Source organism: Haemaphysalis longicornis, unplaced genomic scaffold (genome assembly GCF_048455015.1).
Source record: "Haemaphysalis longicornis isolate Haplotype H1 unplaced genomic scaffold, Haemaphysalis longicornis Haplotype H1 scaffold_1, whole genome shotgun sequence".
Lineage (NCBI taxonomy): Eukaryota > Metazoa > Arthropoda > Arachnida > Ixodida > Ixodidae > Haemaphysalis > Haemaphysalis longicornis.
In genome coordinates this window covers 329964307-329976839 of record NW_027526203.1, presented here as the reverse complement: position 1 = coordinate 329976839, position 12533 = coordinate 329964307, and the positions used below count along the sequence as shown (strand labels likewise).

The window sequence follows — 12533 nt, the reverse complement described above, 5'->3', positions numbered from 1 at the left end:
CAACAGCGAACATTCAAAGGTAATCTCAATACAATTCGCTAATATGAATAAATTAATATTTTTTGACGCATACTATGTATGACCCAATTTCAAATGGCGTACTGGGAGCTACAAAATTTTATTCGCAGCTTTTACGGCAGTGCTGCTTTTGAACGTTCTGTGACACATAAGAGGTTCGAAACGTTCATAACTACCTTGAGACACACTGCATGCGTGAGCAACGCCAATGCGCGTGCCGACAACGTCTGGATGTATATTTGAAATCGCGTGCATGTTTCACGGATCACGGAATTTTTTTCAAGCAAGCTAGTTTTGAACCACGAATGTCGGCCATAAAATCCGCACTTAGTTTGAGGACCAAAATAGATACTTTAAAATTTAAACAATCAAGGCCAGTGAATTTCTTTAACCATCATGTTTCAACCACCTAGCGATGTCAGTCCTAACGACACCATCGGTGCAAGTCGTCTTTTTCTTTTTTTAAAGATTGTTTGCCGCTGTTCTATGAAACACCTACCAATCCTAATGGTGCTATGAAGCTCTCGATCGGTGCATGCAGACCGCTTAAGATTCCTCCACAAAACTGAGGCATTGGGTCTATAGTGCCAGTCTTTGTCTACACTGTCAAAGCTGTCTCCCTCAGCCGCCGAGAAATTTTCAGCGTATTTCGCCGATTAAGGAGTAAACGAGAGAGAGTACAAGGGGGGGGGGGGGGGTAAGATAGGCGTCTCAGCGTAGTATTAACCCGTCCTTTCCAGTCCCTCCAGACAGGTTCTCTGACGTCACTGGATTAAATGCCCAACGGGGAGCCGGTTTAAGGGGCGTCGGCGCTGCGTGCGGAAGACGCGCATTTTCGGCGGCTTTCCCTCTCGGGAAGCGCTGATTATACGCTACGGAGTTCACATAGATGGCCACGCCGTAATGGCGCCTCGGGTGTTTAATCAAGCCAACAGGTTATGCGAACCGGCACGACGAGGCTGCAAGGCACTCGGCCATCCTGCGGAACTGGTGCCGTTCGCCGGACAGTTATTCCCGTTCAGGTGGTTCCTACGTAGACACACCAGCAGCTCGAGACTCCTGCCGCCGCATAACACATAACAGTGGTGAATCTGTATGTACGCTCAGCCACCCGAACAGGCACAGTACTGAGACACGTCCCAAACACCTGTTGTTGGAACACCTGATAGAACGGCGCTGCCACTGCTCTTCTCCAATGCGGGTCCAGCAAAAGAAGCAAGTTGCCGTAGCCTAGACGGCCCTGCATACTGGCGCACGGCCACACGCACTCACTGCGTAGGGCATATTTCGAGGCACCGTGGCCTCAAAGCTACGCCAATATCAACCCGCGCTTGTAACAATTTCGTAGACCAGTACTCAGACAACATGCACAGCGCTCGTTCTGCGTGACTTCTTGCGCATGGGAAGTCTCACACCAAACTGCAAGGAACTTGTGCAGTGTGGTTCGAGAGCCCCAGCCTCGCAGGGAGAAAGCTGATGCCCACCTGGACAGCACTGTTGAGGAAGCAGTTGTTCTGGCCCGGCATGTTGAGCAGCCCCTTGGTGCGTGTGATGGACATGGTGCAGCGGGGCATCATCATCACGTTCATGCTGGCCGCGCTCGCGGCGAGCCCGCTCTTGGCAGGCGCCATGGCCACCGCTCAGGCCGCTCCTCCCGGGGGCCCTGGGGAGCCGAGAGGAAAAGGGTCAGAACAGCGCGCTCCAGCGGGGATGACAGCACAACGGGAACCACCGGGTGGCAGCAATAGTGGACGACAGCGCGCGAAAAAAGAACACTTCCCGCCACTCCCGATCTGCTGTAAAAATGGGCAGACATGTTTTCATCCTCGGGCTTTGAATGCGTGCCACGCTACCCTGCCTGACGTGGGTGGGGTCGGTGCAGCTTCGCAGCTAACGCCCGGTTGCCACAGACTAAAGTAACAAGAAGACACGCGGCGTGTAACAGGGAATTCGGCTGCCTCAAAAAAAAAAAAAAAAAAGAATGCGCGCATAAATGCAGTTGGGAAAGCGGGAGCAACCGGCAACTATCTACAAACATACCATCGTTAGCCAACCATTGCCGGCCTTTGAGTCTCTGTGACTGGATATCTTGGGGTTGTTCAGCATTGGCAAATATCTGCGTAAGTAAATTCACCGCCAAGCCCTTTGTTCAGCCGATACGCACGGCCGTCAGTCGGCGACCCTTTGACCTAGAAGGTCCCTCACAGAAACGGAGCATCTTCTCAAGAGACCGTTGCGGTTCATCGCGAAACAGCTTTTCTCGCCAATTATCAGATCAAAGGTGAGAAATCTCCCGTGCATACGCAGAGACCTGGATGTGCCGCTGCGTAGGATCTCGCTCGTGCATCGGCCGCCGATGCACTCGCACAGATTCCATGCGGACGAGCCGTCACGGCAGTCGAGCAGCACGCTCGGCGCGCCACTTGGTGCTCGGCTTGCCGTGAGAAGAGGAAGCGGCCGCTCTTCCTGACCAATGGCGCGGCGTCGTAAAGTGCCGGAGGGACAATGGCGTCCCGGCCAGGCCGCGTTCAGCAGGTGTCAACCGAGCCCGTCGCTGTGCCCGCATACCGCCGGCGTGCGTCGCTTCGCGGGAGCGGCGGCCGTCGGAAACGGGTGCCTGCTCGCTGTCGCTCCCTGATGGCTTTATTGATGCGCTGTCATTCGCACGCGCATCACTTCGTTGGCAAATCCGGTGTGGCGCCTGGAAACGATCCACCGCGGAGACAATGGCGGCCCTCTGGGCCGGCTTCCGGGAGAGCTGATCAGTCGCTCCTCTTTTGACATTCGGGGACACGCGCGGCTGCTCTCAGCGCCCAAGGGTGGGCGAACCGCGGCCGGCGGAAATATTTCCACAACTGCGCGCAGAACGACGACACCGTGCACGGGATCAAATTGTTGCGCAGACCGCGTGCGTGTTGTTCAAGGGCCTGCCGCATGCCCGAGGGCAATCACACGAGCCCAACGCAAGGCTGAAGAACGTTCCCTGCGCCCAGACACAAGTCAGGCTTCGATGCGGCAACAATTCAATGACAGTGCCACGCGTACGCTTTCTAGGGTAGATTTTTTTTTTTTTTTTTTCAGTCGGAAGGAATGGGGGATCTCCATCCGGACTCATGTGGTCCTCAAAAGCCGTTTTTTTTTTTCCTTTTAACCACGATTGATGCACGACAAAACTGGCTGGGCTACCATTTCCTGGGTTCGATGCGGACCGAAATCCAGGACCAACTGGAGATGAAAACTGAGCGCTTATTAACTGGAAGTGCACAAGAAGACGAATATCGGCGCCAGCTTCCTGCTCGCCCCGCCACTCGTGTGACGGCTGCGATGCGTCGGTCTGGACCAAGCAATTTTTTTTAACCTCCTTGGTCTGGACTGAAGCCGCACTAGCTGCTTTCGGATGCATGCAAACGTGGGCACAGCACCACTGGAAAACGGCTGCGACCGGAGAATGGTCGAAACACTGCGCACTTTGCCGACAATGCTTCTTTCCTTTGTTGTCACGGGGCAAGGATGCATTAACACGGCACGAGTCCATGAAAGAACCCGTTGTACGCAACACGAGGATACCGGCATGACAAAGGAATAGCCGAGCGTGCTTTGAAACCGTAGGAAACGTACGTAACGTTTAACTCCCAGCAGGCTTATTACCGCGGCAAAAATTTACCGTTCTCCTGGCAGAACTTTGAGGCTTGCATTCTAGGCAGGATTGCATTACCGCTTTCCGTGAGCCTTTTTTGTTCTCGAAAAAAAAAAAAAAAAACAGTCTGCTGCTCGTGAGGAACCGAAGGCATCACCGAGATAGGTGACGCAAAAAAAAATATTTTTGAATACGCCATGGAAATGAAGACAGATCAGAAGTTAGTTTAAGTCAAAGCTCAGTATTTTGTCTGTAGGCGAACCCCAGAAAAATAAGCTGCAGACACTGCGCCAGAAATAGAGATGTCACTGCTGTCGTGTACAAATAAAAAGCTAATTGCCAGCAAAAGTAATACAAGTCGTCCATTTAATTTTTCAGATAGTCCTCCACTCCCCCTGAGAGCAGCAGTTCGAACGGTAAGAACCATGTCATTTTTTTTTTTCTGCATCAGGACCCCTTTCACGTCAAATTTAAAAAAAAATGCTGTTCGCGCGAATGTGTACGCGCTGCTCTGATGCGCTACTCCTTGTTTTATGTCCCACCAAAGCTGTGCGTCGGCCCCCATCCTGCGACGGTGCAGTACTGAAGCATTATCTATTGTGAACCCCTATCGGCTCCTCTGTGGTACGGTCCCTAGAAGGATTTTGGTCGATTGTTGTCTCGAACGCCGCTCTACGAAGGCCAGCCTGCTTTCCGGGTCCCGTAGGACCGACTGAAACAGGCGCACCTGCACGCAAAGTTGCTGCGAACCGGTTCGCTGGCTTGTTCGAGTGGCACGGATGAAGCGGTTTCTGGTCGACTTCGGTGTCCACCAATCGCCGTTACGGCCCCAAGACATTCAGGGGTCTGTCTACTAAGCTCTACGCGTACAGGATTTCCCCTGCGCTGACAGTCGTCCCTGCTAGTGTCTCTGTCAGAGTCAGGTTTGATCTTGACGAGACGTTGTCTTTACAAAACCCGAACCCAAACTACACACAACACAGACGAAAGAATGGGGAGCGAACTGCGGTCAAGCGGCAGAGAAAACGACAATAGGTTCTAATGGAGAAAGAACGTGATTTACACGTGCGCGGGTCCAATCGCACGTCCATTCCTCGCAGCACAGTAGTGGCAAACCAACGGGCAAACCAACCGACCACGGATTGTCGCACGAGTATTTCTCACACTTTCCAGTCACTTCAATAATTCCAACAATTGATTCAGAAACTGTTATGTTATAAAAATATTTTGTATTTTAAAATTACAACCACTAGATACGGCCACACCACCGTCGGCCCTGCGTCCAGACGCCGCACGAGCGAAACGAACCCGGGCATTTGCGGCGCAGCCGCGAAATTGCCGCCTCAGTGCCCCCGTACAAGAGAGCCGGCGAGAAGCGCAGGTCGTCAGTCTCGGCGGAGCTACACCTGACTGCGGCCAACGGTCCAGTGGTCTGCCGCCGGTGACTCACTGGCTAAGTGCACAGTCCGCGTCGACGCGTTCGGCACACTCGAGCGAGCCCGCGCTCTTTGGGAACACGTGACGGACCCGAGCCACAGCTCAGCAGAATTTTACGCAATCCCGGAACGAAATCTCTCAACGCCAGAGTATGCTGCTAATCGCGTTCAACCGAACAAAACGCTTGGATGCGTACATTACAAATAGCACACACAGCGATGCCAGGATCGTCTGGTTTCAACGTAAACTGCCCTGAAACTAGGCGCTTCCACAGCTTAGTATAATCGAGTCAGGGCGACCTCCTGGCGCCTTCAAAATAAGCTCAGGGAGTGTTCCACTCAGGGAGCGAGCAACTTGCCGCTAACAGTGACTTTCGCTAATCGTTATGGCGTTGAGGTGCATTGTGATGAAGCAGACGTGCAGGCATTTTGTAAGACTGCACTACGGCAGCGCCATAGATAACGCCGAGGCAGACAGATGGCGATCCCTTGAGAAGCGGGATCATGATGCCGCTTCCGGTTGGTTTAGGGACGGCACCGTTTTGCCACGTCCCGTGTCACCACCGAGCCAGTGTACCGAGACGGACAGCGGCCTAACAGACTACCCCCCCCCCCCCCCCCCCCCCCACTTGCGCTTTTTGCAACACGCCTGTCACTTATTCCAGGTGTGCTACGGACGTAACATTCCATTGGGTAGTACAAAATTGTGGCTTTAAGGCTAGAAGCTGGGCTACATTGTTATTTTTGCTTTAGAGTGTTACCAAGAGAAAAGGGAAATTCATACTAGTAGAAAAAAAGTCTTCCTCAGGTCCAGCCACGCCTTGGAAATGATCAAGGTATACGAGATAACCGACATGGGCCCATTTAGCGCCCGTTTTGAGCATAGACAAACCTCTAAAAAACCGAGTCCACGCACACGTTCGCACCGTCGGAGGAGGTGAAAGCACAAAAGAAAGCTTTTCGGAAACGAACACATGCACTAGAACAACGACGTTGAGAGAAAGAACGGCCAAAAGTAATAGTAGTCACGAGCACTTTGGTGGACAACTAGGTTTCGTTAAGGTCATCGCGCTGGAGACCGCGCGGTACTCGATCGCCCAGAGGCGTTGCACTTGGGATCGACGGCTCGACCGCCTCGGCGCGGACGTGGTCCCGTTTTCACCCGACCTGGTTCTCGGGCAGTGACACTTGGCTCCTGTTGGCGTTTTCTTCCTTGCTGGGACACGTCACCGAAGCAAAATACACCGTGGGCTCGAAGGAACAGCGAGCCTTCGCTGCCTCCCTCTTCGATTGAGCTCACGGTCGTGCGAGTCACGCCGCGATGGGCCAAGCACCGTCCATACGCGCACCTCGGCGGAGTCGAGCGCGGCCGAGACGGTGGCCTTTTTCCCAGACAGTTGGCCGATGTCCGGTCCCTCGGCCGCCCAGCGTCGGCGACAAGCGTGACCGCAGACCGAGCACAGCCCATTGTGCGGTCGTACTTCGGACCGATTGCTTTTGGGGCCTGCGCCCACAGACCGCTTTTCTCTCGCGTCGCAATTTTCTTACCCGAAACGGGGGCCTGTCAACACGCAACCTCTCTGTTTTCCAAGCATGCACTCCGGTCGCCAGCCTCGTTGGTGATCCCCCCCGAGTTCGGGGAGAAAATCGCAAAAAGCGGCAACGGTAACAGCGACCGAAGACAATGCTCAGCAAAATGAGAGCGACGAAACGCACCCGCGTTTCCGCTGGCTGCGTCTTGCTTGGCCAACGAATGCGTGCCGAACAAGCGCGGTCGGAGGACATTGGCCACAAATAAAAACATTTCAAAAAAAAGAAAGAGCAAGCGGAGTACTACGGCAAGTCGTTCCTTCGCCGGCGTATGCAGCGCTGAATTTCAATCGGCTCCGACCCATTTCCCCGCCGTGTCGTGCTGGAAAGGCTCGCTTTGTAAAACGCAATCAATGCCGGGCGTGGCTGGTTCGTTTCCCTTCCGGCCCCACATCAATTTCGCGTGCGGCAGGAGCACAGAACGCGCCTGCTGGAAGACCCGTCGCCGCTTCCAGGAGCCACGCTTTTCTTATGCGGCTAGCACAACCATGGGAACCGCCCTTGCTGCATTTGCACGTCGGAGCACCAGTCCCGAGAGCATTTTAAATCCGTTATCGTTTATACGGTTCTCCCGTCAACCTTTAAACCACCGTCTGACTACAAAAATAGGCAAAAAAAAATACGCTCATTTATCATGGATGTATTTGCACTTTGCACCAAGGTTTTCGTTTTCTTTTTCTAGAGCTGAGGCATCGGGAGGCATAGTATTACTCTATTTTGGCCGCATGGCCTTCCCTCAATTAATAAAGGACTACAACAACAACCTAGAGCGCTAAGTAAGCTCTTGTCAATGGGAACAAATGTTCGTCGTTTTTTTTTTTTTTTTTTAATTTGGTCTACCGAAGGAAACCTTCTAACCAAAGAAGCACGACGATCTCAGTTTCAGGGCGGTGCCTGGAGTTCAAACGACGCCTACACGAGCGGGCACGTATGCTCGCGAGAAAACTGACTGGCCGCGTGAGTAGAAACGAACACCAGACCAGCAGAAGAATCAGGAAGGGCACGATTGCGATTACGGTGTTGGCGACGACAATGGCCAACGAACGCAATCTTATACAGCTGAAACGTTCAGCATTAGCTTAGACTACACTTGTCTGCGCAGGGGACCAGCCAAGAAGCTCGGGGCACAAGAAAGACCTTCTGAAGGTTCTAAATGCAAGGAGTGTGTACTTCGCTAGCTTTCTAGCTCAAGAAAGCTAAGTACGTGCAAGATCACTCAGCTTGAGCTAAATGAACTGTGTGCCTCCCAGTCTTTGTCAGTATAATCAAGATTGCTCGCTTGCTCGCGTGCGGGGAGGAGGCTTCAAGGCGACGTCGCGCCGGCTGCGTCCTTTCGGATGCGTGCCACCACGGAGTCCGTGGTGCGTGCCCACGTACTCGCGCACGAGAAAGCGCGTACGCGGCCAAAACCGTCTCCGACCGGAAAGCGCGATCAGGCCACTGAGAGATAGGCGTTTGGAGTAACCGCGCAGCGAGTGATCCGGCCTCCATGGGCGTGTAACGTACGAGGCTGCGCAGGGGCTGCAGCAGTTCCCCTGGCCCTGAGTGCGGCTGACGAGAAGGCGCGGCGCCTATCCCTGAGCTGCCAGAGCATGCGCGAAGGTCTCGCAGCGGCTCGGGACCGCGCGTTGGCGACGAGGGCTTGGTCAGCGTTGCCCCCGTGGCGTCTGGTCCGAACGCCTGCAAGACGCACGGCTACACCGTTCCGCGGCGCGTTATTTTCGGATGAGACACGTTCGGCTAAAGTGCATTAGAATAACTGGCACCGTGAAATAAAAAAGGGGAGCGTTTAATGGTCGCCTTAGGTTCTGTAGCGAACCCCATGAGCACTAGTGCGCCCAAGAATTGAGGACCATGGCGGGTGCTTCAGCTTCAATCACCACCTGCGGGCCTGCTTGGGCTAAATGTAAAACCTATTCCTAGACTGAAGTACAGAGCCAAGTTCACTTATTAATACCACTAACAAGAATCCCTAAGGTAGACCATTAGGGGCACCGCGGAAGACGTCCACCAGTTTTAAAGAAGCCACGTCTGTGTGTGGAATTCCAGAAAAGAACTTCGCCAATACTTCTGCACCGTTACCTAGTTGCGTGGAGTGCATGACAAAACGACCGCGCACAATCTCCGTTGTGCACCGCTAGCATATCGCACACACTGCCCACCGTGAAAAATTAAATATGGGAGATACAGAACGGAAATGACACCTCCGTTTAACCGTGCTCTTTGAAAGAACCGAGTCACTCGACACACAGCGCGCATAGCACACGCACGTTTGCTCGTCGCACATTCACGCTCACGTCCTTCCGGGGCTTCGTGAACAAGTACCGTGCTCCCTTCATCGCTGCTCTTCTGGTCATTCTCACCCACGATGTCCCTGGGGATCAAGCCAGCCACACAACTATCGCAGCGGCAATTTTTCCCCGCGTGTTCTACAGAAGTCCTACAAGTGTCGCGGAACGCCTACCTCGTCAAGGTTGCGCCGCCAGAGAACGGGGCCGCAAAACTACCGACCGAACCCCTTTAATGGCTACGGATCAGAACAGCGACGTAATGATAATGCTGATACTGGTACACGCTCTGCTGGCAGCCACCTGCAGACGCATAAGCGCATGGTCCCTTCTTGCTCCTCGTCTTCTGCTGGTCTGCGACAACACGCGTGCATATATTCCGCGCTGTGTTGCAGCGGGTGCCAGCAGTTGGTCCTTATCGAAATAAACTGAATCTAGCCGTAGTTACCGTTGACTAGGAGATGTTTGTACTCCAGCAGGGGCTCACGGGGACGTATCACATGAGCAGCACCGTACGGGAATCATACGGTCTAGCCGTGCAACCAGAATGTTGATCTTCAGTATCGCTGTCTGACCTACAGGCTTGGCTCGCATCAAATTGTTCGCAGTTTTCGCTTTGTTTGTCGACGCTCAAACATTACCTTTGTAAGCTTCCACTGGCGTTTTTATAAGCACGCGAAGGCGTCCTTTGTGACTCTTTACCACTTCCCGTGCAAGCTGCGCGTAAGGGCCTATGGTTGCCATATACCTTCATTTACGTTATCGCCATCCGCTGGCTTACTTTAGAAAATCTGTAAGGAAGAATCGAATATACGTTCTCTCGGCGAGCCATCATGTCGATCTAGACCAACTAGTCATTTGCCTTCAGTGACCATCAACTATCATCGTTTTGGCCCTACTGGGAGGCAAAAATTTCAGCCACCAGCTACAGAGCTACGAGGCGAGTGCCGATCATCGGCCTGCTACACCCTCTGGCCTTACAGGTTCGCAACTGTTTCAACACCAATGTTCTTGGGGAGGAATGGCGGCAAGTGATGATCACCAGACTGCAACAAGCTTATGCCCCCTTTGCGTCCATCTAACATGTTGCATGCATTACACAGTTTTACAGTCCCTCGGCTGGCGGCGAATCTACAGCACTCCACACACGACAGCAACGATTACACTCGCTACAGCTTGCCCGTCATGGCTCCCTGCAACAACAAAACCGTTTACGATTCAGTGCAAAAAGATAGGGGAAAAAGAGCTGTTTACTTCGACACTTGTGGAATGGGAAAAAGTAAGTGACCCGTAGAGCGACACTATATGCGTCCATGACACGCGCTGTGGAGCCGCAACCCGGCTCTCCGGCACGTCTCGCCGCAAACGAAAGCGGCATGTGCCTTGCGTGCCGAAACTCACGCGCTCTGTCGCGAGGAGGCACCTGTGAAAGAACTTCGAAGAACACCCGTAAGCGATCCATCTTACGCGCTGAGCGCGGAGGGGTAATTAGAGCTAGCCCGGCTGCATCGGCACAAGTTCTCGGAACCAATGCGGCGCCTCTCCTGAGCCAGAAATTCTTGTGCAGCGGTGGACGATATTGCGCAACCTCCGGCAAGGAGCTGCGGCCTCCCAGCAAGCTCTTCTCAGTGAGCCCGAATCTCCGGGACTGCACCGGATGTTCTCTCGCGTTCCGAACGACATCATTTCCCTGGGTGCGCGTGCGAAGGAATGTTGATCTGCTGAATACATGTACTAATTTAGCCTAAAGTCATGTCCGGCAGTGCCAGGAGTGTCCCGATTGAGGTTCCGACGGTGACGGGACCTCCTCCTGTGCACGTACATCTTGTTGTAATCATTTTCCTTCAAGAATAGACCGTTTCGGGCGCTCCCCAAGGATTCCATCACAGGCGTGAGTTCCGAGAGAGTGCAGTTGTTGAGTGCAGCCCTTTTCATGCAAGAGCGTTTGAACAGCCCATTATGCCAAAGAGCAGGCGTGGAAAGCCGGACAGCGCGTGCGTCGCGTTTGTAGAACACAGGAAAAGGACCGCGCTGATAGGCAACGCCTGGGCACGCACAGAGCCACGTGGAAAGCGGAGAGTGCATCTTCGGAGTTATGAATGCGAAAGGTATTTGAGGACGTCCTCAGATACTTTTTTAAAAAAAACATCTCTACACGTGAGCCCTTCAAAGACTGATTTGATTGATTGTAGGGTTTAACGCGCCGACGCAACGCAGGCGATGAGGCGCGCCGTAGTGGAGGGCTCCGGATTAATTTTGACCACCTGGGGATCTTTAACGTGCGCCGAAATCTCGTACACACGGGCGTTTTTGCTTTTCGCCTCCATCAGAAAAGCGGCCGCCGCGGCCGGGAATCGAACCCGCGACCTCGTGCTCAGCAGCGCAACGCCTTAGCCACTGAGCCACCGCGGCGGGTCCTTCAAAGACTGAACAGCAATGGTATATTGCTGTTGATTCCCATATCCCTCCTCTGAATCACGAACGACCGGAACAGTTTACAAGAAGGCAGAGCGTTGTACACCTAACAGGGCCGCGTGTTCTTCGACGAAAGCAGGGTGCGCCATAGTATTCCGTTTGTATATCCTCTGCCACCTTGCAGACCCAAATAATTACGGTACTCAACGCGTTGTATGGTGTGCTCTCTTTTGCGTGAATCATCGATGGTCATGTCAAAATGCACGAAGGTCCCGCCCAAGTTTGTCCACTTTGCGGTCGCGCAGCAGTAGTCTTGAAGCGGCCAGGGCGGAATGCGCGTCAATGGAGCTGCGAACCGCGTCTTCAGCAGCCCGCAGGGTGGCTGGCGCTCGAGGGCCGCGCCGAACCTGTCGGCGATGCAATTATCAAATTCCTGCCCAGAGCAGGAGGAGATCCGAGGAGCTGACCGAATCTCATTTGGCCACGACGAAGAGGAAGCCGGCGCGTAATGGCCGACCCGCCATCCTGCCCTCGGGCCCGGCCGCATGCAGTGGCCGTCGGGTTACGACGGGGTCGAGGCATTGCGCGGCCATTTCCTGCTACTCCGCGCGGCCGCTCTCGCAGGGCGGAAGGAGCGCGTGGACACCGCCGCTTACTGAAAATTAGTCACGCGAGCAGTCTTTTTTGTTTTCTTTCTTTCGCCGCAGCCGACACGCTTAAGGCGTCCGCCATTTTCCGGAGAACACTATTTACAAACTTTGCCTAATTACCATACTAGAGTATAGAACGTGGAGGGAACGCTCTGAGTTTTTCCGAAATATTTACACGCATTTTTTGACGAGAAAAGTGTGTCCGAAAATGCCGTTTCCCTCGAACCATCTTTGACGCCGTTTTGCCGACGTCGGCTGTGACGACACAGTGACAAGTCCGCAGGCCTTCATTTGGCACATCACTAACATGCTAAACTTTCAAACGAATAAAACAGCCGCCATTAACCATAAAATGAGTGAAACTAACAATTTTTAATCCTGAAATAGCGTGAATATACGTAATCTGACATCATTACGGTAGTTGGTGCGGCGGCCGCGAACGGCGCATGGTGACAGCTGTCTCCTGCCGTCAATCAACGATAAACGAAGGTTTAGACTT

At 53.4% G+C, this 12533-nt stretch overlaps 1 protein-coding gene across 2 annotated transcripts in view; it reads right to left on the bottom strand.

Annotated features, from left to right (window-relative positions):
• Ec (ubiquitin specific peptidase echinus) overlaps positions 1–12533 on the bottom strand; it is a 58277-nt gene that overhangs the window by 27751 nt on the left and 17993 nt on the right. For both annotated transcript variants that reach the window (XM_077683375.1, XM_077683382.1), the window contains exon 2: positions 1503–1681. In XM_077683375.1, the coding sequence (XP_077539501.1) occupies positions 1503–1649 (147 nt within the window). In that variant the 5' untranslated portion in view covers positions 1650–1681. The remainder of the gene's footprint in view (positions 1–1502; positions 1682–12533) is intronic.